The sequence below is a fragment of the Limanda limanda genome, chromosome 23 (assembly GCF_963576545.1).
Source record: "Limanda limanda chromosome 23, fLimLim1.1, whole genome shotgun sequence".
Taxonomy (NCBI): Eukaryota; Metazoa; Chordata; class Actinopteri; order Pleuronectiformes; family Pleuronectidae; genus Limanda; species Limanda limanda.
The window spans coordinates 755,876-782,272 of NC_083658.1; the positions used below are offsets into that span (position 1 = coordinate 755,876).

The window sequence follows — 26,397 nt, forward strand, 5'->3', positions numbered from 1 at the left end:
TAACAGAAGTTCGTCTTGTAAATTGTCGATCATCAAACATCTGAGGTCTTGAGATCCTGAGGTTTGTCGGCTTCGTTCAGACGGATTCTCAGTCGGTTGTTTGAGAAGCTGCAGCTGATTGTGAGAGAGAACATGAGGATTTAGAGATGGTGTCACGTCTTCTTCTAAACTGAACGCAGCTCGGACGCCGCTCGCCACCGACAGAAAACGATGGCGTGTTGGAAACGCAGCTGAGGGAATCCGGTGCCGAGCGAGAGACGAATGAAAGATTCTATTTCTGTGGTCGTTGAGGGAGCAGGTCTGTCACGCTGTCAGGCTGCAGAGTGAGAGGAATGGGTTTGGAATGCTGACTCACTCAGGTCCCGGGCCCCCCCCCCCGGACCCCCGGGAGGCCCCCGGTACACACCCCACCCCCCCACCAACCCCCCCGACGCTCGGCCGAGAGCAGATAATGATCCGTGGCCCTGGCCCCCGCTGAGAAACTCCCAGGTCACCCTGCGAGATTCCCCCGAGTGTGTGTGTGTGTGTGTGTGTGTGTGTCTGTGTGTGTGTGTGTGTGTCTGTGTGTGTGTGTGTCTGTGTGTGTGTGTGTGTGTGTGTGTGTGTGTGTCTGTGTGTCTGTGTGTGTGTGTGTGTGTGTGTGTGTGTGTGTGTCTGTGTGTGTGTCTGTGTGTGTGTGTGTGTGTGAGACTGGGGAAGAATTTTAATGCAGTCCAGAGATCAGGTGGCTCACCTCTCTCTCTCTCTCTTCTCTCCGGCTCTCTCTCCTTCTCGACACCAGGTTACAATTAACGGATCTGAGCAGCGAGGGCGAGCGAGGGCGAGCGAGGGAGGACACAGTGACGGAGCTGTGGAGAGAGAGAGAGGGAAAGAGAGAGAGAGAGAGAGGGTGAGGCGATGCCCTCATGGAGCTTTTCCAAAATAAAAACCTGAGAAAAATGTTAACAAGAACCATGACTCTATAAACGCGTGCGAGAGGCCGAGGGCGGCGGCGTTCACACGGCGCCGAACAAAGTCACGACAGCCGCGGTGGTTCCGTGTTATCGCAGCTGATAATTAGTTCCGATGTTTCTGGTAAAAAGTTCCCACATCCGAGAGGAATCCAGGGAAAGAGAAACCGGCTGCGATGGAGAATAAAAACCATCGGAGCGACGCAGGATGAAAACACACAGAACTCGTTAAAGTTAAATCAGAAACAGAACCTGAGCAACGGCGTTTCAGGACATGGGGGTCGCCCCCTGGTGGCCGGCAGCGGTTCATCATGAACACGGCCTCCACCATGTTAGCAGATGGGACATGGACCAATCAAAACAAATACAGTTATCGTCTGTTAAAATGTTATTTTGTCTATTTTCAATACAAATCAAAATATGTTTTGCTCATCATTGTGAGCAGCTGCAGCCAGGACGTGATTAGCTTAGCTTAGCTTAGCATAACAACTGGGATCAATGCTGCACAATGCACAAAGCTGAAGGAAACTGTAGCATGTGGCTAAACATGAAATGCATTGATTTCCCAAATGTTCAAAGTGGGGGGCACTACAGCTACATTGGATGGAGGGATAATCAAAAATTCGATCTAATATATTTATTAATCCATTTTTAATTATTTAACTGAATCATTGCTGCTTTTTCCCCTATGCAAGGGTTTAAAAAGTAGATATATTGAACCTTCATTTAAAAGAGACACGGAGGGAAACACTTAAAGAACAGAATCATTTTAACTTATCGAATCGTTGGATCTTACAAATATGTAAGTTTATTTTATCTGTATGAAGACACAAATCTATACTTTGGATAAAAGATAAAACAAAGTGTCTTTGGTCAAGTTAAAGGTCGTGTTTTGTCCTTAAAGAACATGTTCTCACCTCCGAGGGTCAGACAGACGAAGGTCAACGAGTCTCCAACCTGAAAACAGACAGAACACGAGTTTCACTTTGGAGAATAATAAACAATAAATCAAGAATCAGATGATGACAGTGGACTCGTGTGTCCTCTGAGAGTCTGAGTCTGTGGAAGAGGAAGAGGAAGAGGAAGAGGAGGAAGCTGTTCCCTCCACCCTCCATCCTCCCCTCAGGTTCAAAGCTTGTGAAGCTGCAGATCTTTGTCAGAAGATCTTTTATGTTCAGATGTTGGATTTCTCAGGATGACTTTGATTATTTATTTATTCCACTTCTCTCGTGTGATCGAGCCAAAACTTTACAGGAAAGTGTTCGGCTTCTCTGAACCTCGTGTTGCCCGTTTGAAATCTCTCTCCTTTCTGTTCTGAAGTCTCCCTCCATCCCTCCCTCCCTCCCTCCCTCCTTCTCTCGCCCGTCTAACTCCCTTCTTCTTTGCTCTTCTCTCCTCGCAGCCCCCCACCACATGTTCCCCACCTTCCACACGCCGATCCCCATCGACATGCGCCACCACGAGGGGCGGTACCACTACGAGCCGCACGCTCTGCACGCCATGCACGGGTAGGTGGTCATCTCCATCCTGTCGGGGGGGAACCAGAGTTTGAGAGCGAGCGTGAGTTCTGATGAGAGTCGAGCGTTCGCCAAGTTCAGATTGAAAAGCAGATGACAACACGCTGACGTCCAAAGTGAATAATCAAAATTCTAGTTAAAGGTTGATTATGTGGGCAAGCCACCGACCATCTGGGGATCGAACCCCCGGGACGCACTGAGGAGTTGCTTTAAAAGCGGAGTTGCCACTGAGCAAGGCAGTAACATGAGAAAGAAGAAGACACACTTCGACTTATTGTTACAGACGAGTTAGATGTTACAACTGAATCCAAAATATGGAAACTGATGATTTAATCTTGAATATTCTACAAATAAACCTTTAAATAAATAATGATTACGGGTAAAAAAAAGAACAATATTTCCTCCTGAGACGTAGAAACATAAAACACATCTCGAGCTGAAGATTAAAAACTTGTTCTTCAGTTACTTTCTGCTCCAGAGTAAATAAAGAGGTGAAATAAATAACGGCGTCTCCATTAGCAGCCGCTGCAGCACCGGATCCATCACCGACGACACCACACACCTCCTGATATTCATTAATGGCTTGTTGTGTGTGGACTAATCTGTGTGGTGCAGCCGCACTGCCCCCGGGGCCACAGCGGTAATTAAACTCCCGGTGTTCAGAGGTCACGGTGCAGCGGCGCCGGCGAGCGTCCGGGTTCACAGACGCCATCCCATAATAGAGAAGTACAAAGAAAACTGGGCTTGATACGAGACACATTTGTTATTCCTTTCATCTGCTGGAAAATCCACTTTTTCTTTTATTCAAACATCGACCCTGAAGGAGGACCGGGCATTTTACAGAACTGATATATATATTGTTGGTTTTCTTATGGTTTTCTGGAGCTTTGATGATATCACATGATTTATATTCGTGGTTAAACCTCAGTTTTTGGACGTAGAGTCGGTTATGTGCTCCAGAAAAACTCCAGAGTCAAAGGCTGAAGATGCTTTATGTTTGTAAGTAAAGACTCATATGGAAATTTGTATTAAAAAGCCTTTAAATACGGAGAAATTAGACTTTTGTTACAGGACATGTTGATGTCGTTGAAAGCAAAGTGCTGTTATCTTTCAAAAGTTAGTTTCTAAAGCTTATCCAAACAGATTAAATATATATATATTTATATATTTATATATATATATATATATATATGTGTGGAGGGGGGTAGAGTCGCTGCAGGTTTCAAACTGAGCGACGAGGTTCCGGCTTCAGTTCAAAGTTACTTTATCACCACAGAGGAAACTGGCGCCCGGACAAAAAAAGTCAATAGAATTCTCCAAATAGTGTCTCACATTTAAATTCACAGATTTGATGGTGATGCATACTTTGCGCCTGGCGGCAGCGGAGCCATTCATCACGCCGGCTGGGAGAGTGCAGGGCGGGGGGGCGGGGAGCGGTGGGGGGGGCGGCTGTCTGCGGACTCGGCCACCTTGATTAATGTGATTTGATCTTGACAGTGGAACCCTAATTCATCAAGACCTTGATCTGGCTGTCGCTCCGCCCGGCCGCTGCCAAATTCACCTAATTACAGGAACATTGCGCAGCAAATTAAGTGCGGTGTCATTTGTCGCCTGCCGCGGCAGTTTGTCCTCGGCTCGTGGCAGTTTGTTATCCTGCCGCGGCAGCGTGTCAGAGGTCCGCTCCCTGATTGTCTAACATGACACCTCCACGCCGTCCCCTTCATCATTGTTTGCATATCCCGTAATGAGAGCGCTGCTTATTTTGTCAGCCTGTCATGAGCAGCAGCCGAGAGGGAAACCTCCTCTCTCTTCTTCTGCTGGATCCCGGGGACGGGTTCTCCCCCCCCCTCGCCGGCGCCGGGAGCTGACAGCGAGGCGAGGAAGTTACAGGAAGAGGAACTACTTCCTCCTCCATCACGGGACGGGACACGAGAGTCCTGGAAGCTTTTCTAGTTGCACGAATGAAACCTGAGGGACCTTCTAGACCTTCAGGAGACACATGGAGGAATCGCTTTGCTCCAGTGTTTAGAATTAAACATAAAACTGTAGATTTTCATGTCAAAACACGATGAATATTTATATATTTGTGTGCGTTTCGAGCTCCAGGTCCGTCAGTTCTTCATGAAGGTCAAAGAAAGAACATTTACCCTGAATACGATCTGTTGTCTGAAGTCTCCTCTGTCCTCAGCTCCGGGTTCTCTACGTTTCACTCTGACCTCTTTACAAACTGCTGAGTCATCGTTGTGCGGCTCCCTGCAGAGAAGTTCAAACACAAGAAGAAAACACTTCTGAGAACTTTGCTGTTAAAGCTTCGAACCCTGAGGAGACAACAGCAGCTCGACTTCTAAACATCTTAACAACATCTTGTAACATCTACCACCAAGTGGGACACCTGCCTCCAGTCTTTCTGTGGTCTGCTTCATGATCATCGGGTTAAACACACAATTACACAGTTTCTACACAATCTGCTTGTGTGAGGAGATGAAATATCTGAGCTCTTCATCTATCGTCTGGCTATGAATTCACCTCTTGGGGCAAAAAACAATATTTGAGGCTTCTGGTGAAGACACAGATCTGAGGATCAAGACTCTGTTCAGCGTTTAGACTCCGACTCGTTTCTGCTTCTTGTGGAAGTCGACGTCTGCAGATGAAGTTCTGACGTCTCGATCTCGAGCTTTGGACGGAATCTGACACGTCGGCTCTGAATGAAAAGAGACGTGAGCGAACAGATCTGTGAAGCTTCCTCTCCGAATCAAACAGAAGCGAGTTTCAGATTCAGCGTGAAGGAAGGTGGCATGAAAGACTCAGAGTCCGGCTCCGAGGACGAGATGATGAAATGACTTGTTAAGGAGGCCATGATTTGCGGGCGCTGTGATGTGTTTGTTTGTATGTAGGTCATCCCTTCCTCTGCAGGAGGGGGGGTGAGGAGGGAGGGGTGGGGGGGGTGCCTGTTAAGTTTGAGGCGTCCGCTTCACGCAGTCGACTCGTAAACCAACAGGGGGAGTTTATTCAGCCGGAGTGATTTATCTAAATCAGAGAGCGGCTCCCTGAGCCCGACACCGGAGACGAGAGTCACTGTCACACTGTAATTCATCTCTGGTGTCACACACACACACACACACACACACACAAAGAGGCAAGACGCACACAGCTCGCACAAACAAAGAGAAACACACCTCACATCCATGCAGGAGAACATTGTTCACATCCACTCCTCAGATTCAACTCTCACTAAAAACCATTAAACTGTTATTTACGTTACATGTTTTAAATAATTAATAATTAAAAGTGAAAAACCTTAAAATAAAAAAGAATGAATCACTCATTAAAAAAAAAACATTCTTTTAAATAATTCAATAGCTGCAGAGATGTTCATAGAAAGTTGTAACCGAGGATCTTCGTGTTTCTGTGTTTGAATCATAAAGTCGTTAAAAACCTCGTTAAAAACAAAGAGCAACATCTGGAAGGAGGAGGAGGAGGAGGAGGAGCTTTAATCACCTGTTTTTTGAGGTTTCACGACATTTTGAAATCTTGAAATCTGATAAAACTAAAAATATTGAATCATCTCTGGAGCTCGACCCGTAAAAAGGGACTAAACGTGAAAGTATCTTCATTTTGATAGTTTTCTTAAAACTTAAAGGAGTGTGTCATTGAATCCAGGATCCAGAGAAAAGATCCAGGGTTTCAACCAATCACAGATCAAACATTTGTGACATCACAAAGTGTCAGATGAGTCATCAACACGTCTCCTTCTCATCATCTTCCAACAAAAGTCTCGTGATCCAGTCTGAACGTCAGAGATGTTCAGAGAAAGTTGTGACCGAGGATCTTCGTGTTTCTCTGAGTGTTTGAATCATAAAGTCGTTAAAAACCTCGTTAAAAACAAAGAGCAACATCTGGAAGGAGGAGGAGGGAGAACTCGTCCAGATGTGAGAGAGACGGATTCTCTCTAAACTCAGAGTTTAAATGATGACTCATCAGATCCTGAGATGTTTTAGATTTGGATCAACAATCAGATTAATATAATATAAGTTAAGAGATTCCTCAGTTATTGACGTTAGAACAAACAACGTGAGAAAGAAACTTTGATTCTCAACGTGTGAGCGTGTGAATTCCCTCCGCCGCCCCCACACCGGGCTCCTCCTCCTCCCGTTTCACGCCGCTGCCCGGCGCCGCACGCCGACACGCTCCGAGGGTCGAGCATTGTGTCGGACCCCCGAGACCCTCGGACCCCGGACCCCTCTCTGAGAGTCTGAACACTGAGACTCCATCGCTTCCTGAAGGCCGGCGGCTCCTTTGTGCTCCAGAACAAAGCTGATAGGAGATGTTCATGTTCTCACAGGAGGCGGAGCCGCTCGTTAGCACGCCACACAGAGTGAGACGGCGTTCACCTGGAGGCGGAGACACGGCGCCGAGCGTCCATTATTAAAACTGAAATCTGATTATTGTTTCAGGTGGAAAAACACGTCTTTATCTTCTCAGACAAAGAGAAACTTCTGATGGAATCCAACAACGCCTGAGAAATAAAACCTCAGATGATGAAGAGTTAATATTTAAAGATGAAAGTCTGAGGATTTATGATCTGAAACATCTGAGGAATTAACTTTAATCACCTGTTTTTTGAAGTTTCACGATATTTTGAAATCTGATAAAACTGAAAAGATTGAATCGTCTTCGGAGCTCAACTCACAAAAAGAGACTAAAAGTGAAAGAATCTTCATTTTGATAATTTTCTTAAACTTAAAAGGAGTTTGTCACTAAATCCAGAGAAAAGATCCAAAGTTTCAACCAATCACAAATCAAACATTTGTGACATCACAAAGTGTCAGATGACTCATCAACACGCCTCCTTCTCATCTGTGATCATCTTCCAACAAAAGTCTCGAGATCCAACCTGAACTTTTCTCTTCAGACGAACCAACGCGATAAACCACACCCACAACGCCCCGTGGTTACTTGCCACACGAAGCCCCTCCTCCTCCTCGTGACCCCGACCTCACCTGTTCCTCTGATCAAACAAACGCTCGCCAGCGGAACCGTGTTAGACGTGATGTCACACGGGGAGGCGGAGCTGGAGGATCAGGTTGGAGGATGGATTACTGAGGACGCTCGCCGGAGGAGTGGGGGGGGAGACAGGAAGTGAGGTCATCAGTGACATAGAACTGAAGCGTTTGATGAATCTGACGAGAAATATGATATGAAGATGAGCGTGTTGCTCGAGGGCAGGATGTGATGTCACAGCTGCTTTATGCTTAGTCATGTTTGTCTCTCTCTCTCTCTCTCTCTCTCTCTCTCTCTCTCTCTCTCTCTCTCTTTCTCTCTCAGCCCGGTGGGTTTGACCGGCAGCATCGCCGACATCTCCCTGATCCGCCTCTCGCCCGGCGCCGTGGCGACCGGCGACTCCCCCTTCGGCGTGCCCCACCCCTACGTGCCCCCCCACATGGAGCACTACCTGCGCTCCGTGCACGCCAGCCCCACGCTGTCCATGATCGCCGCCGCCAGAGGCCTCAGCCCGGCCGACCGTGAGTAACCACCGGGGATCGAACCTGTGACACGAGGAGTTGAATCTCTAAAGTTTCTTTAGTGGATCCTTCAAAGTAAAAGTCTGTAGAAAAACTTTGAGAGCAGCTCAACTTCAGAATTAATGTTTTATTTCCATTCCTATATAGTTAGAGAAAAGTAAGAAATGCATAAATCACTTTGTTGGTCCATTCTATATAGACTCATTCATCATAGATTTTATTTATCGTAATTTAATTATTCTTGTATGGTTTAACCTCTTCAGGTTTTTAATAATAATTCATTTAAAAGCTTTTCTATAAATGTGTTTGAATGTCATTGAAATAAAGTTTCAAACTGTAAATTAAGAGTAGTTTAGTGGATCCTTCAAAGTAAAAGTCTGTAGAAAAACTTTGTGAGCAGCTCAACTTCAGAATTATTGTGTTTATTTCTATTTATATATAGTTAGAGAAAATCTCTTTGTTTATCCCTTTTTACACAGATTAATTCACTACACACCGTAGATTGTATTTATCGTAATTGAAGTATTTGAACCTCTTCAGGTTTTGAATATTAATTAATTTAAAAGCTTTTCTATTAATGTGTTTGAATGTTTTCACTGAGTCGTTGAAATAAAAGAAGCTTTTGTTTCAAACTGTAAATTAAGAGTTAAGATAATAATTGTGAATCAGTCGCAGCAGTTTGAGTTTTCTGGTTTCTACACAAACACGTGAATCAGATTTGACCTCTGACTGTTTTAAATCCACGAGGACTCCGCCTCCTCTCCCGCGTGACTCCGCCTCCTTCACGTGAAGTCGAGCTCAGCTCTGATTTAAAATGTCAAAGTGTTTTTCTCTCACTTGATTCATCTGATTCTGTTTGTTTTATTGTGGGACTGAGGGAACAGTGGGGGGGTTGGGGGGGGGTGTGACGCCTACATGGGCCGCTGCACATCACTGGCCCCGCCCCCCTGGCCCCCCCGGCCCCTCAATCCATTCATTCTCAGCGTGAGGTGGGCGGAGCAGGAATTCCGCCCCTTGTTCTCCCTCGTCTTCCTCACTTCATCCTTCCTTCTCTCCTCCCCCCCCCTCTCTCTCCTCCGACCCCCACCCTCTCTCCCCCCCCACAGTGGCCCACGAGCATCTGAAGGAGCGCGGGCTGTTCGGCCTGCCCCCCCCCCCTCCCCCGGGGGCCGGCCCAGCGGAGTTCTACCACCTGATGGCGAGCCACCGCAGCCCGTACGGCGAGCTGCTGATGCAAGGGGCCGGGGGGGCGGCGGGGGCCCACCTGTCCGACTACATCACCCCCCTCGACGGTGAGTAAGGGGGGGCGGCGGGGGGGGGGGGGGAGAAGGTTATTACACATTTATACTGTGTCAAGAAACCAAGTGAGTTTGGTTTAATTAACTAATTCAGAATTAAAAGTGGGCGGAGACTGACTCGTGATTGGTCGAGCTCGGTTTCTGGCCGGACGTCGTTATTGAATTTATCTTTATTGATAATTTTGAAATGTAAATTTTCTCTTCTGGTAAATTAGTTATTGGTCGACAACAGGTTAAACGCAGCTAAAGGTCAAAGGTCAAACTAAAAACTGATTAGACAGATATCAGGTATAAAACTGAAGCTCCTCCCTCCTGGTGTGTGGCAGGACGTCGTTATTAAATTATTATATATTTAGTTATACCTTATTATTTTTATTATTATTTTATTTATACCTGAGGTTAAACGCAGCATTAAGGTCAAAGGTCAAACTAGAAACTGATTAGACGGATATTAAGTATAAGACTGAAGCTCCTCCCACCTGGTGTGTGAGCTTCAGCAGAGAAGAACGATCCTCAGTTCCTCAGAAGCCCACCAGGGGGCGGAGTCAGCTCCACGCCTCCGTGTCCGGCGAGCGGCGTTGACGCTGATTAATCAGAATCAGATCCAGGTTCAGGTCGATGATGAAACAAAGATCACAGCGGAGGCGTATAAATAAAAAAACGCCTCGTATACATTTTTCATATCAAACTACTTCAAACGGCCGAGGTGCCCCCCCCCCACCCCCCCCCCACCTCCGCCAGCACGTTTCCATAAACACACGGGACTTATTGGCTGGCGCTCCCGGGGGGGGGGGGCAGCGTGTGTTCGCTGGTTTGAACCCGAGGACGAAGGTGAGAAATAACCTTCTCACTCTCAGACGCACAGAGACGTTCAGCTGCTGGTTTCCAGATGAAAGAATCATATTCATAGAAAAAGTTAATATTAATTTCACAGACTGTAAATAAAGAAGCATCTCAACTTCCTCCTTGTAAACAAATGTAGAAAATGAGTTGAGAAAAGCTGGAATAAAATAAATCAGGCGACTGTTTTAAACTGAAACGTTTGAGTCGTTACGTCAAATCTGTCAGAATTAAAATCTAATAAATAAATTATGGCGACTTTACAAAAAATAATCTGGGGGTGACCACATCTGTCCTCCACTTCCTGTCCTCCACTTCCTGTCCTGGACTTCCTGTCCTCCACTTCCTGTCCTCCACTTCCTGTCCTCCACTTCCTGTCCTCCACTTCCTATCCTGGACTTCCTGTCCTGGACTTTCTGTCCTCCACTTCCTGTCCTGGACTTTCTGTCCTCCACTTCCTGTCCTGGACTTCCTGTCCTCTACTTCATGTCCTCCACTTCCTGTCCTGGACTTTCTGTCCTCCACTTCCTGTCCTGGACTTCCTGTCCTCTACTTCATGTCCTCCACTTCCTGTCCTCCACTTCCTATCCTGGACTTCCTGTCCTGGACTTCCTGTCCTGGACTTCCTGTCCTCCACTTCCTGTCCTCCACTTCCTGTCCTCCACTTCCTGTCCTCCACTTCCTATCCTGGACTTCCTGTCCTGGACTTTCTGTCCTCCACTTCCTGTCCTGGACTTTCTGTCCTCCACTTCCTGTCCTGGACTTCCTGTCCTCTACTTCATGTCCTCCACTTCCTGTCCTGGACTTTCTGTCCTCCACTTCCTGTCCTGGACTTCCTGTCCTCTACTTCATGTCCTCCACTTCCTGTCCTCCACTTCCTATCCTGGACTTCCTGTCCTGGACTTCCTGTCCTGGACTTTCTGTCCTCCACTTCCTGTCCTTGATTTCCTGTCCTGGACTTCCTGTCCTCCACTTCCTGTCCTTGATTTCCTGTCCTGGACTTCCTGTCCTCCACTTCCTATCCTGGACTTCCTGTCCTGGATTTCCTGTCCTCCACTTCCTGTCCTGGACTTCCTGTCCTGGACTTCCTATCCTGGACTTCCTGTCCTCAACTTCCTGTCCTCGACTTCCTGTCCTCCACTTCCTATCCTGGACTTCCTGTCCTCAACTTCCTGTCCTCGACTTCCTGTCCTCCACTTCCTATCCTGGACTTCCTGTCCTCAACTTCCTGTCCTCGACTTCCTGTCCTCCACTTCCTATCCTCCACTTCCTGTCCTCCACTTCCTGTCCTTGATTTCCTGTCCTCCACTTCCTGTCCTCCACTTCCTGTCCTGGACTTCCTGTCCTCCACTTCCTGTCCTGGACATCTTTTCCTGTCCTCCACTTCCCCATCCCTCTGGAATCCAGCGTGTCCCACTTCCAGCCTGGTCGTTACCGCCGGGGTCTCGGAGGTTGTGTGTCTGTTGTGAGTCCAACATGTGTTGTCTGTGTGTAGAGGAGACGTCGGGGGGGTTGGGGGGGTGAGGGGGGGGGGGACATATGGAAGTTGAATGATAATCCACAGAAGAAGAAACCATCTCGTGTCCTCGCGGGACGCCGGCGCTCAAAAGACTTTACCGTCTGTGGGACGTGTCCTGGGACGCTAATCTACTCATTTAACCAGGGAGAGCGGAGACGTGGCGGCGAGGGGGGGGCGGGGGGGTGGTGGCTGATGATGGTGGCGGGCGGGGGGGGCAGGTGTAGAGGATCAGGTGAGCTGTTATCTGAAAGCTGATTGGACGAAGCCGCTCGGGACTGGCAGACGTATTCATCTCTGTTACTTCCTCTCACCTCTGGGGAGATGTGTTTATTAATGTGCCGCTTCCTCTGATGAATGGACCAATGGAAACGCCTCGCTCGACCCCCCCCTTCCCCCCCACATCTCTACCGCCATCTCCACCGCCGCCACCGCCCCCCCCACCCACCTGCACTATTGTAATTTATAGCAGCCGCCGCCACCGGGAGGGACGGAGAAGAGTGTGTGGAGTGATTTAGACTGAGTGGGATTGTGTGTGTGTGTGTGTGTGTGTGTGTCTGTGTGTGTGTGTGTGTGTGTGTGTGTGTGTGTGTGTGTCTCCACTGTGGTCTGTGTGTAACTGAAGAGCGATCGGACGCTTTCAGGTTCAAACGAAGTCGCAGCTGCTTCGTGGAAACAGAAATCCTCTCAGTCAAAGATCTTCTAAAAAAGGAAGAACACCAACGTTTCTTTTTCTGTGCCTGAAAACACTCGACTGACAAATGTTTTCCAGAGCAGCTGCAAGATAAAGACTGAGAGACGATCATTAATTATAAAGGAAAACAAGACAAAGGATTGAGTACTAATTGGCAAAAAACTACAATTTTGCTTGTAAACGATCGGTTAGTTTTACTTATTGAGCAAAAACACAAACTCCAGTTTCTCAAACGAGAGGATTTGCTGCTTTTATTTGTTTCGCATCATTTTAAACTCAAAACAGATCATATCTAGAGTTCTGAGTGTTTCTGGATCTTCTGTATAATAACTGATCATTCTGGAACATGGAAGCGTTCCATCGCTGGAAGAAGAGTTTCCTCCTCGGAGCCGAGGATCGATCCCGTCGCTCTGCGTTCGTTTCCTCCAGTGAAATCAATCGAGTGTGAATCGCTCTCATTTAACACGATTCTTATCTCAGGAGATTCTGGGGAATAATCGTGGGAGATTGATTAGTTATGTCTGGATCTTAATGGGGTCAGACACAGATCTACTGAGTTTCACACGTTTAAGGAGCAAAGTGTTTTAAAAACAAACTCAAACTGTTGGGTCCAGTGCTTCTTGCTCAAGGGCAAAGGAAGAGGGTTTGAAGGTCGGGTGCAAAATGTGGAAGAATTGTTTTTTAAACTTAAAACTTCTTATTTGTCTTAGAATACAGATTTAAATTCTCTCAGCTCTCGTTCAGCGACCAGCTTTGTTCTGTTTGTCAAAATCCTAATTCGGAATCTCAGGACTTTTACAGTTGTTCACTTGTTTGCTGACATTTAAATGAAAACAGCTGCTTATCTTACATTAATTTATCATAATTTATCATAATTTATCGTTATTTATATTTATTAATCTGACCTCACAGACTGGGAGGAGGAGCTAAGTTTGAAATGTGTGTCACTTGGACGTGTTCAGAGGACTTAAAGTCTCCGCCTCCATCACCTGAACAAACTGTTTACTGTATTCGCTGGGAATCCATCTCCAGCACTTATTGAAAGACTCGTCCCGGGTCCGTGGGGTCGGAGCGCCGCGGCGAGCAAGCAGCGGCGCCATCAATCACGCCGCTCTCCCTCCTCAACGCTTTATCCTGAAATAGCCCGAGCGAGGGGACGCGGGCCGGCGGGAGGACGGAGGAGACGAGTGAGCGTTTAGATTCCAGGAATCATTCTTCAGGACCAAGACTCTGATGTGATCAGGTTCAACGCTCAGCAGGAGGCGTCTGGAGGGAGGGGGCGGGGCATCACGAGACGCCACACGACGCCGATCCTTCAATTCAAACGTTTCATGACTCTGATCTCAGAGAAGTGTTGTTCCTCTAACCCCAGAGTGACCTTTGACCTCACCTGTGTCCACAGTGTCCCGGTTCTCCAGCCCCAGACTCACGCCCCGGATGAGCAGGAAGCGAGCGCTGTCCATCTCACCGCTGTCGGACGCCAGCATCGACCTGCAGACGATGATCCGCACCTCGCCCAACTCGCTGGTGGCGTACATCAACAACTCTCGCTCCAGCTCGGCGGCGAGCAGCTCGTACGGTCACCTGTCGGTGGGAGGACTCAGGTAACGACCTGCAGACGCAGCATCACACACGCACGCCATGACGCGATGATCTGAACCTCAACGCCATGTTTCCTCCTCGCAGTCCGTCCTTCCCCTTCCCTCATCCCATCAACCCCATGGCGTACCAGCAGCTGCTCTCCCAGCAGCGCGGCCTCAGCGCCTTCGGCCACACGCCGCCGCTCATCCAGCCGCCGCCCGTCTTCTCCAGCCGCCAGCCGGGCCTCGGCCTGTCCTCGCTGTCGGCGTCCGTCCACCACGGCGACCTGATGTCAAAGGTAAACGCCTCAGTGAGACATCAGATCATCTTTAAATCATTAAGAGTCGTTAAAACATTGTTCTTCTTTCTCTCAGAACCACGGCAGCGACTCGGCCGTCAGCAGCTCAGTCGACCCCATGACCACCAAGAGGTCAAAGGTCAAGAGCGAGGCCGAGGGACTGAGGCCTTTGTCCCCGTGTTCACCGGTAAGAGACCTCCCGCCCCCCCCGGCCGCAGGAAGCAGAGACGGTTTGAATCTGTGACGAGCTCCCGTGCGTTTTCACGTCTTCACTTCCTGTTCCTGTTTGAATCCGGCTCCGCGGCCCCAGGGAGCCCCGCCCCCAACCCCCACCCCCCTTGTAAAATATGTCCGCGATAAAGAAAAAGTCCAGATGATAAGAGCTTTGCATCCATTCATTTGGTGCCCCCCCCCCCTGCACTGTAAACTGTGCCACGGCACTTCTTCATTCTCATGAAATATCGGCCGAGCTTCTTTGTCGTGAGGATCTTTTTTCTTCTTCTTCCTTTGACAAATCTGCGGCGGCGCCCGGCGTGATGCATGGGGACGGCGGCGTGCGGCGGCGTCTGGGGGCCGGCAGAATTGATGAAGATAGCGTGCGTGGGGCAGCGACAAACATGCTGCAGTCAGCAGGTTGTGTAGCAGAGTGTGTGTCTGTGTGTGTGTGTGTGTGTGTGTGTTGGTGGAGCCACGTGTCAGATTCCTAAAACACACACGAGCTCTTTCTAACAAAACGTCTCCCGGAGGACGAGCGGAGCTTCGGACACGAGGACGTTTTAAAAGACTGAAGATTTTTATTCTAGAAAGAAACCGAGGACTTTTCAGGAAGTTTGGACGTTTGTGGAAAAGTAATAAAAGTGAAAAGTCAGGACGGAATCTGGGAAATGATTCAGGAGCCGAGTTATTAAAAAGAGCAGATTTTCAAAGTGGGGCTATTTTAGAAAAATACATTTTGGGAAGTTCTCATCATTTTAGGAAATTGATCACAGTATTTAAAGGAGTGGATATTTTTGGAAAGATAGGAAGTAAAAAAATAGAGTAAATCTTTGAAGTAAATTTATCACATTATTTGCAAATTAGGATCTTTTGAAAATTGTCACATTTTGGAAAGTTGAATCTGTTTATTACTCTGTGAAGATGTTTTATTGGAAATTGTACAAATGGGAGGAGTGGGACTTCAGTGGACTGTTATTAAAAAACTAATTCTTATTTAAATAATTATGGAATGTGAGGAAATTGACGAAAATGTAAACTTACAAAATTAAAAGCATTTGGGGACTTTTTGTTAAATTTAAAAACTTCAAATTACACTTTAACATTTTTGGAAAACCAGTTTTAAGACTCACATCAGATTTGATGTTATAGTTTGTGTGAAGCATCATTAGAACACAAAGGTGTTGTCGTTCATCTTGTATCACACGTGTGAAGAGATTCTTTACGCCGTAGTAGAGGTGCTGCCACCTGTTGACAGAGGCCCCGCCCTGCAGCCTGACCTCCAGCGTGGCCACGCCCTCTCAGAGGTCACGCTGTGGTACTTCTGTGTTTGCTTGGTTCGGGCTCACGCTGCCTAATCACAAGCCGGAGCTCTAAACAGAAATCACGTGTGTGTATTTGTGGCAGAAGTTGTCAAAACAAACTTGACTCCAGCCTCTTTAACTTCACTGTTGCATGATGGGACGTGTCTGTAATTTACTGCCCCCGGTGTTCAGGAGGGAAAACACTCGCTTGTGATTCCTAACAGCTGGAGGCCGTAAACTGTTCCACGTGCGCTCGCTGCGAACTCCGCCTCCGAGCACGAGAACCGGAGAGAAAAATGGATAATTAACGAGCAGAAATTAACGCGAGGTGAACATATGCTGCGTCCACAGAACCGGCTCGGCAGCTCGCTGGACCTGAAGGACGAGGCGGGGGGGGACGAGTGCAAACAGGAGCCGGAGGCCGTGTACGAGACCAACTGCCACTGGGAGCGCTGCAGCCAGGAGTTCGACACGCAGGAGCAGCTGGTGCACGTGAGGATTCAGAATCATAATCATCTCAATCTGACACAGAAATCTGGATGTTTGAGCTCGGTAGTTATTCAACAGGGAGGATGGAGGTGATGCAATCTGGGATCCGGCTTTTTCTAAATGAGAAGTTTAGACTTTTATTGTTTAATCGAAGACAAATGTTTGTTCAGTGTTTCTTTCCTCAGATTTGTAGAATAAACATAAAAGCTCTGCAGAGTTAAAAGGACCAAAGTCTGTGGTAAAACTTTATTCCTCAGTAGTCCGACTTAACCCCCGGTTAAATCGTACTTCTTACTTTGGTCCTTTATAATTACTATCATATATAAATATATATTATGTTATATTATATACTATATATACTGTACTATTTTTATATACTGTCTAACAATAACATTACCATCATATCATCAGTACTATTACCATCATCTTGCCACTGCACCTTATCTACCTATTTATCTTGTGTTTCTGTTTTTATTCTTTCTACCTCAATATTTTTTATTTTATTCTATCGTATTGTGTTTTATTGTATTCAAATATACCTGCTGCTATGACGACTTAATTTCCCTTCGGGGATGAATAAAGTAATCTATCTATCTATCTATCCATCTATCTATCTATCTCTCTATCTATCTATCTTAACTCTGCAGAGGGTTTATGTTTATTCTAAAAATCTGAAAAAAGAAACACTGAACAAACAATTGTCTCCGATCAAACGTCTCCAATAAAAGTCTAAACTGCACATTTAGAAAAAGCCAGATCCCAGATTGCATCACCTCAATCTTCATGTTGAATAACTACAGAACTCAAACAATCCAGCTTCAGGAACCAACATTTGCATAATGCACGTCTAGCTGTGAACCGGACACGCCCCCTAACAAAGCCAGGGCTGTGAGAAAAAAACGCATTTTTAATTATTACCCTAAAACATGAGGTCGACTGAATCTTAAGAAGAAGAAGATGAAAGAAGATACATAAGATCAACTTCTAAACTTCTCTCCTGGAGTTTAAAACAAATATAATAAAGAATAAACTCGTGGGTGAACCTGAGTCAAGATGAAACTTCTCTGAGATTTTATTAAAACTCTGAATTCTCCAGAACGCCGCGGGTTTCGTTTCCCTTCATCACAACAAGCAGAGTCTTGGTTAAAAGGGTCTTAAGCATTCCACGATTCCACTGGAGCACAGAGAGAAGAGGGGGATTAGTGAGGGTCCGGGGGGGGCGGGGGGGCGGGGGGGCTGTCCATCATTCATTAGACTCAGATTCCTGGGAGGGAACTCGTCAGCTCACCTCTGGTTTCAGATACGAGATTCTGAAGTGATTCCTGTGAACACACGGAATCGGGAGCTGGATTGTTCCTTTTCTAATTATGACCACGTTTCCCATAATCCATCACTTCCTCCTCTCGTCTCCCAAATACAACATGAAGAAGAAGGAGCTTTCTGAACACACTACCCACAATCCTCAGGGGGAACAAGAACGTAAACAGTCCTTTGACTTTTGGGTTTTCCAATATTTTTGGGTTTAAATGATTCATGGTCACGATTCATCTCGTGGCTGAAGGAAAATTAATAAGATAATATCTGTTACGCTTTGTTCAGGTTTCAAATAAAAATGGTTTAAAGGCAAAATTATGGACAAGAACTATGAATTAAGGAGATTTATGAGGTAAATAATGTTTTATATCAAAATAAATAAAAGGGAGGGAAACGATTGAGACATCTTCATCCTTTCGAATCCTAAAAAAACATAATTTAAAGACACCTGAGAATAGAAGATTTACAGTAGATCTGAATATTATTTTATCAGCTTTTTCTACGTTAATATTCTTCAGGTCTCGACAGATTTAGTTTCCTGCTTCAAGACAATAAAACGTAACCAGACGAATGTTTTATATCGAAAAATTAAAAAGATCTTCATCCTTTCGATTTCTAAAAACATTATTTAAAGACACCTTAGAATAGAGCAGATTTACAGTAGATCTGAATATTATTTTATCACGAAAAAGCATGTAAAGCTTTTTCTACGTTAATATTCTTCAGGCCTCGACAGATTAAGTTTCCTGCTTTAAAACAATAAAACATAACCAGAGGATAATAAGTGAGACGGTCGCTTCTCGTCTCTTTGATTCGTGCCGATGTGATATCACTGTAACTTTTTGTTCAGATATTCCTTTAAAGAAAAAGAGTTTAAAGGCAAAATTATGGACAATAACTGTGAAATAAGGAGATTTATGCAGTAAATAATGTTTTATATAAAAAAATAAAAGGGAGGGAAACGATTGAAACATCTTCATCCTTTCGAATCCTAAAAACATAATTTAAAGACACCTGACAACGGCAGATTTACAGTAGATCTGAATATTATTTTATCAGCTTTTTCTACGTTAATATTCTTTTGGCCTCGACAGATTTAGTTTCCTGCTTCAAGACAATAAAACGTAACCAGACGAATGTTTTATATCGAAAAAAATAAAAGATCTTCATCCTTTCGAATCCTAAAAATATATAATTTACAGACACCTGAGAATAGAGCAGATTTACAGTAGATCTGAATATTATTTTATCACCAAAAAGCATGTGATGGTGTTTCTACATTAATATTCTTCAGGCCTCGACAGATTAAGTTTCCTGCTTTAAAACAATAAAACTTAATAAGTGAGACGGTCGCCTCTCGTCTCTTTGATTCGAGCCGATGTGAAGAATCTCGTTAGTGGAGCTCGGACGTCTCTCGTCCCCGGAGACGCTCACTGAGGATCCGGATGTGAGAGCAACACAACTTCCTCTGAGTGGACACACAACTCATCTGTGTGTGTGTGTGTGTGTGTCTGTCCCGCAGCACATCAACAACGACCACATCCACGGAGAGAAGAAGGAGTTTGTGTGCCGCTGGGACGAGTGTTCCCGGGAGCAGAAGCCTTTCAAGGCTCAGTACATGCTGGTGGTTCACATGAGGCGCCACACGGGCGAGAAACCACACAAGTGCACGGTGGGTAACGCATGGGGGGGGGGGCACTCTGTCTAAACACTGTGTGCATTTCTTTACACCCACACACAAACACATGTTGTTTCCATAGATAGGTAAAACACACAAAGATTGAAGAGTTCTGTCTCCTTCGACTTATGGTCGATTATTAAAAACACATAAATCTCTCGGCTGCTGTTTGAAGTCGAGTTTTTCTCCCTGAAGATTTCATTAAGAGTTCAAACCTCGTCCATGTTTTAAATATGAGTAAAACTGCAAAGTTTGAACTGAGAATACTTCACTATATATAGTATTACCTTATTCATGTTTAAACTGTAATGCTGATGAAAATATTTAGGGAATTAAATAAGTCAAACTTGTTCAATGCACAACAAATAAAAATCATGTTTAAGTCGATTATCTGTCGTGTTTAGTTTCAGCTTGTCATCATATTTAAATAATGATTCTGTTGTTACCATTATTAATATGAATCAACATGAATGTTTGAGAGAAACTTGTTTGTTCCTCCTCAGTCTCTTCCTTAATCACAAATACTTCACTATATAGATTAGCTTATTAATGTTTAAACTGTATTACTTGTATCGGAAATCCATAGATACAAAAATATAAGTAGTTAAATAAATAAAACTTGTTCAACGCACAACAAATAATAATCATGTTTAAGTAGATTATCTGTGGTGTTTAGTTGCAGCTTTTCATCATATTTAAATAATGATTCTGTTGTTACCATTATGAATATGAATCAATATTAATATTTGAGAGAAAGTTGACACTGGTTTGTTCCTCCTCAGTTCGAAGGCTGCTGCAAAGCGTACTCTCGTCTGGAGAATCTCAAAACTCACCTGCGCTCGCACACGGGCGAGAAGCCGTACGTGTGCGAGCACGAGGGCTGCAACAAGGCCTTCTCCAACGCCTCGGACCGGGCCAAGCACCAGAACCGCACGCACTCCAACGAGGTGAGAACACTGAGACCTGAACTCGTCAGGATGAGGAAGTGCGAGCAGCGACAGGAAGTCGGCTCCGGCGGCGGCGAGCGACCCACATCTCCTTCACAGAGATAATGAGGTTTTAGGGAACGCAGGCGGATCCGTACAGGTGTCGGTGTTTGTGTGTTGCTTCAGCGCCCCGGTGCACGCAGAGTAAATAATGAGGGGTAGACATAATGAGCACGACGGCCCACAATGCATTAGGGCGAATCATGCTCGCCGCCCCCCCCCCCCTCCGCACCGCAGAGAGAGACCACCTGCGGGCGAAGGATAGAAAATGAAACCTGGAAGCGGTTCAGAAAACTCGCCGCTTTTCCATCAGCGGGGCGGCGGGGTGGGAATACACTGCTGCTGCTGCTACACACAGACACACACACACACACAGACACACACACACACACACACACAGACACACACACACACACAACCTTAACCAAAGCTAACTCAAAATGATGTACTAATTTCTAGAAATCTAGAAATTAGTACATAAAGCATTAAGTACTCAAAAGGCACTTCTGGCAAGAATGAGTGTTATAATATGGGAAATATATTTAAGTGTGTATTTCCAGACGTCAGTATTCATGCTTGAAAATCAACAATTACTATATATTATATCACCTCAATATTAACAGCTATGTACCACTTCAGATTGTCCAAAACATTTCCTTGTTCTTTCATTCTCATATTCATACATTCTTCAAATATATAACAGGCTAGCTACACGTTGTTCCTGCTCTGAACGGATCCTCAAGCAAGATGTCGTCAGTTTCTTTCAGTTTTTCTATGAAATAACAAAATAAGGACAAATATGATGATGTTTGTTTGTCCGTCTGCAAAACTTTAAAATCTATTGAACCCATTTCTATGGAGTTTATTATTATTATTATTATTATGTCTATTATTGAATAGAACTGAGTTATTTCCTTGCGTCTGCAGAAGCCGTACGTCTGTAAGATCCCCGGCTGCACCAAGCGCTACACGGACCCCAGCTCGCTGAGGAAGCACGTGAAGACGGTGCACGGGCCCGAGGCGCACGTCACCAAGAAGCAGCGCGGCGACCTGCCCCCCTGGCCGCCGGCGCCCCGGGAGAACGGCGAGAACGAGACGGGGAGGAGAGAGGACGCCATGTCGGACAACGGCTCCCCCGGAGGCATGGAGGACTACCTGCACGTGAAGTCCATCAAGACGGAGAACTCGGTGGTGAGTCGGGTTCCTGATCCTCAGTCGTAGCTCCGCCTCCTGATCTTTCTCCTGCTCGCTGCTTGATTCTGCATTTTTCTCTCTCTCCTGACTTTCCTCACGGACAGACCTTGTTGAGGTGAGATCAGCCGTGGTTATTACTCCTCACCTTTTACCATTTTACACCATCCGTCAGTTTGTTTTGACACCAGTTCCATTCCAAAAAGAAGAGTTTTAAAAACAAGACCAAGAGAACAACAACATCCGGAGACTGGAGGTTAATTTATTTCTCTTCTGGAGATTTGACACCTTTGTCATGTATTTAATTTAAATTCTATTCTATTAGATCCTTTCCTTTCAGTTTGTGAACAGCAGGATCTGAACAGTTCAGTCGTTTAGAGTCCACAGCTCAATAAACTGAATAAGAAGAGTTTTAAAAACAAGACCAAGAGAACAACAACATCAGGAGACTGGAGCTTAGTTTCTTTCTCTTCTGGAGATTTGACACCTTTGTCATGTATTTGATTTAAATTCTATTCTATTAGATCCTTTCCTTAGGATCTGAACAGTTCAGACGTTTAAAGTCAACAGCTCAATAAACTGAATAAGAAGAGTTGTGGCTTTGTGATTAAAAACAGGAACAAGAGAACAACAACAGCAGGAAACTGGAGTTTAATTTCCTGCAGAAAACGAACAAACCATCACATCTGAATCTAGAGAAGCTTCTGGAGGTTTGACACCTTTATCATGTATTTAATTTAAATTCTAACCAAGCGTAGACCTCTGAGTTACTGGATCAATGTTAGTTTTGTACGCAGTTTCCAGCTGCTGCAGGATTTTGTAAAATTCCTTTTTCAAACCCCTCAGAGGAAAGAGTAGTAATAGTTTAGTGGCTCTAACACGACCTCGTCCCGTGCACACGCAGTTTAAACCCATCAAGCAGCCGTCAGAGCAGCTGAACGTGATAAAAGACACTTCAGGATTAATATTCAAACACTGGGAATTGGCCGCGGAGCTCAGAGCAAACAGAGCCAGATATCAAGCTGAGATCAAGACGGCTTTTTACCAGAGAATACACATGAGGAGGAAAGTGGGAGGGGCCGACTCGGAGGGAAAGACACTGTACGAGTGTTATTGTTTCATGAGGAATCAACTCAGGATGAACATGTGAATCCTTACATGGAAGTTTAGAGACACTGGTTTGATTTAGTCTTTTAAAAAGAATGAGAAAACTAGTTTTTGTCCCGGTGGTAAAAATAAAATCTCTCTATTCACATAAAAGTTGAACTCGGCTCCGCCCACAGATCCGAGTTCCGCGTGATGGCGCCCGGCGCTCGGGCTCACGCAGCCTTTCATCCTGCACATTTCTAATTCACAGACAGACTACGCCAGCCTGTAATCTGTGGTGCAGCCCCCCCACCCCCCCCCACCTCCTCACCCCATCCCAAAAAACACTCATTATTTACAATTAGGCTGTGGGAGGATAAAAGAGCCGGTGACTCACGGGTCCTCGTGTTCACCACGGCGCCACTTCTGTTCTGGGGAAGAGAAAGACTTCTTCAGGACGAGTGGTCGAGTGTTTTCTCATCGTCTGTTTTCTCTTTTCCTTTCCTCCCTTCTCTCCCTTCTCCATCCTCCTCTTCCTCGGGTCCAGGTGTATCAGTCCAGCCCTGGCGGTCAGTCATCATGTAGCAGCGAACCATCGCCACTTGGCAGCGCCACCAACAACGACAGTGGAGTAGACATGGCGGCGCTCAGCGGCGGCAGCCTGGACGAGCTGACCTTCCTGGAGTCCGTGGGATTCGAGGATTCCTCCGGCGGCGGCGGCGGCGGTGGCGGCGCGGCGGTCGGCCTCCACTTCCGGAAGCAGCTCGGCACCAGTCAGATCCTGGAGCATCTGAAGAAGGAGAAGCTGAAGACAGTGAGGGACTCGTGCCGCTGGGCCAACCACCCGGCCCCCCCGGTCCTCGGCACCAAGCTCCCACCCGTACCAGCAAGCGGTGAGCAGACACACCACCAGGAGGAGGAGTCTGGGTAGAACTCCATGAGGCTCCGGTTGGGTCTCAACCTTCTCTGAGACCGTTTCCTCTGTTCCTCCACAAGCTCTGAACAGTTCAGTTGTTTAGAGTCAACAGCAATCAATCAATCAATCAAACTTTATTTGTATATCCCACATTCACAAATCACAGTTTGTCTCACAGGGCTTTAACATGGTGAGACATCCTCTGTCCTTCACCCTCAACAAGAGTCAGGACAAACTACTAAAAACCCTTTTAACAGGTGAAGACACGTAGAAACCTCAGAGAGACACATGTGAGGATCTGTCTCCCAGGACGGACACAAGTGACACAGATGTGTAGAGGAGAACATCATCAGGAGAAAGGTTTCAGCAGCAATGATGAGGGGAAACATGTTGAAGGATAACTTCAGTACGGTATGTGAAGTAGTCCTGCTGCATCATAGTCTCTGGTCAGCAGCAAGACCTGATCCAGCATCAAGACCAGATCCACTATAGTCCACAGTCATTGTCCACTGGCACCAGTTAGGATCCATCATCAGCCGTCAATAAACTGAATCTTTTACTTCTGTTTGAAATGAGATGATTCTTCAGTGACCGACAACGTGATTAAACACAGAAGAAGTTACAGGAAGTTTGTGTTTTGGGTGAAAAAACTATTTCACTCGTGGGAGTTCTGCTCATTTAATGTAAAAAGGGAAAGATTATGGTTTAAAAATAAGTAAAACAAAAATTGACCTTCAGTAGAAAACGGGAAAACCATAATGTCTCGTTTCCTCAGATTCTGGATTGGGTAGAAAACTATTTTGCTTTTATGAACTACTTATTTTAGAGGAGACATTCAGGTGGATTATTGTAATTAGTGTAATTACTCCTCTCTCACTTCACGTTGGTTCGTTAGGACTCAAGTCAGATGTTCACTCGTCTCTCAACCCGTTCCCTCTGTTCCTCCTCAGGCTCCCTCCTGGAGACGATGGGTGGAGGTCCCGTGTCCTTCCCTGGTTCCGGCTCCGGTAAGCTGAGCTTCGGTAAACTGACGCTTCTGGATCCGCCGTCCGGGCGCCGCGACAGCAGCTGCAGCAGCCTGAGCTCGCTCTACAGCCGCCGCTCCTCGGGCATCTCGCCATGCTGCTCCAGCCGCCGCTCCAGCCAGACCTCCACGTTCGGCGCCAACCGCCCCAGCAACCTCAGCTCGGCCGACTCCTACGACCCCATCTCCGCCGACCTCTCGCGGCGCTCCAGCCAGACCAGCCACTGTGGGGGGGGCAGCGGAGGAGGAGCGGGCGTGTACGGCGGCGTGGGCGTGGCCAGCCCGCTCAGCCTGACCCCGGCCCAGCACTACCACCTCAAGGCGCAGTATGCCGCCGCCACCGGGGGGGCACCACCTACCCCTCTTCCCTACTTGGACCAGATGTGTCTGAAGACCCACACGGCTCGGTACGAGGACCCCCAGGGTCGCCCCCCCACTACAGGCCTCCCCTACAGGCAGCACAGCAGCTACCGCACCAGGAGCTTGATGCCTCACGAGGCGCCGTCTCACGTCCCGCGCCGAGCCAGCGACCCGGTGAGACGTGTGACCTCCGACCCGCCGCAGCTGCAGCGCCACAACAGCATCGGGACCCTGAGCCGGGGGGGGGCCGGGCAGCCGTGTCCGCCTCCGGCTGCAGATCGCCACCGCTCCGCCCAGCTCGGCTGCTCGAGGGCCGATGGTCACCAGCGCTACTCGTACAGCCATCGACCGCCCAGCATCTCTGAGCACGTCACCATGGAGACGGGCGAGGACGACCTGGCGCCGCCGGACTTCAACGCCGATGGAGAAACAAGCTGCAGAGCGTCGGCCAATCAGCAGCAGCTCCAAGGAAACCTCCCACAGCAGTCGTACTATCAGAGAAGAACGCCCGTCGTGAGTCCAGCGCAGCAGAAATGTTCTTCATCCCTGAGGGACCACAGGGACGACCTCCCGGTCCCCGACCCGGTCCCCGGCCCGGTCCGAGGGAACCTCCCGGTCCCCGGCCCGGTCCGAGGGAACCACCCGGTCCCCGGTCAGCTCCGAGGGAACCTGGCCGTCCTCCAGCAGAACCACAGCTTCGGATCCATGTACAACCATCTGAGCTCCAACCAGCAGACCAACACTGAACCAGGAGCAAACTGCTTCCGGCAGCAGAGACTCCAGACGTCGTCCAATCTGAACGAAGCCATGAGCGCCCAGCGTAGATACAGCGAAGGGGGCGGTCCCTATGACAACAACGGGAACGCCAGCTACCCGAGGTGCAGCAACACGGACGCAGCAGCCGGGAGCTTCACCTGCAAACAGGAGCCGGACGACCAGGAGCCGGTGGACATGCGTTTCACTGACGCTGGGTTTCCGCCTGTGAGAGTTAAAGTCGAGGACTGTGACGGACCATTCCTGATTTCAGATCAGCAGAACTGTAACATGACTTCCCAGAATCCTTTGCACACTGTGAACCAGAGCTACGTTCAGCCGAGGCCACCAGCAGAACCCAGATCTCTACACCGGCTCCATCCAGGGTCCAGGGTGATGCAGCACCCGAGGAACCAGAGCAACCCAGAGCTGGTTTCCAGATTATTCTCTGATGACAACGCCTTGTACTACACGGGACAGATTCAAGTCTTCGAGTCCAACAGGAACTATGACCTTCAGGTTTCTCCCGTGGGGAACGCGCCTCCTTTTGAAGATGGCGCGGCGTCTCCCAGCTCCGGTGGAAACCCGGCGTCCAGGACTCCCGAGTGCGACGCCGCCCTGGAGCAGACGCAGATCGACTTCGACTGCATGCTGGACGACGGGGATCACTCCAGCGTCATGTCGGGAACGCTGAGTCCGGGTCTGCTCCAGAACCTGTCCCGGAGTTCCTCTCGCCTGACCACGCCCAGGAACTCCGTCACGCTGCCCTCGCTGCCCACGGGCACGGGCAACATGGCGATCGGCGACATGAGCTCGCTGCTGACCGCTCTCGCCGAGGAGAACAAGTTCCTGAACCTGATGCCGTAG

At 47.3% G+C, this 26,397-nt stretch overlaps 1 protein-coding gene across 1 annotated transcript; it reads left to right on the forward strand.

Moving 5' to 3' along the window:
* The first annotated feature begins 2,360 nt into the window (after positions 1–2,360).
* On the forward strand, positions 2,361–26,397 carry LOC132996958 (zinc finger protein GLI2-like). The gene is made up of 12 exons (XM_061067329.1): positions 2,361–2,458; positions 7,793–7,989; positions 9,096–9,281; positions 13,740–13,941; positions 14,024–14,216; positions 14,293–14,403; positions 16,085–16,225; positions 19,059–19,208; positions 19,997–20,161; positions 21,128–21,391; positions 23,025–23,370; positions 24,344–26,397. The coding sequence occupies exons 1-12, from the start codon at positions 2,364–2,366 to the stop codon at positions 26,395–26,397; spliced, it is 4,104 nt and encodes a 1,367-aa protein (XP_060923312.1). The 5' UTR covers positions 2,361–2,363.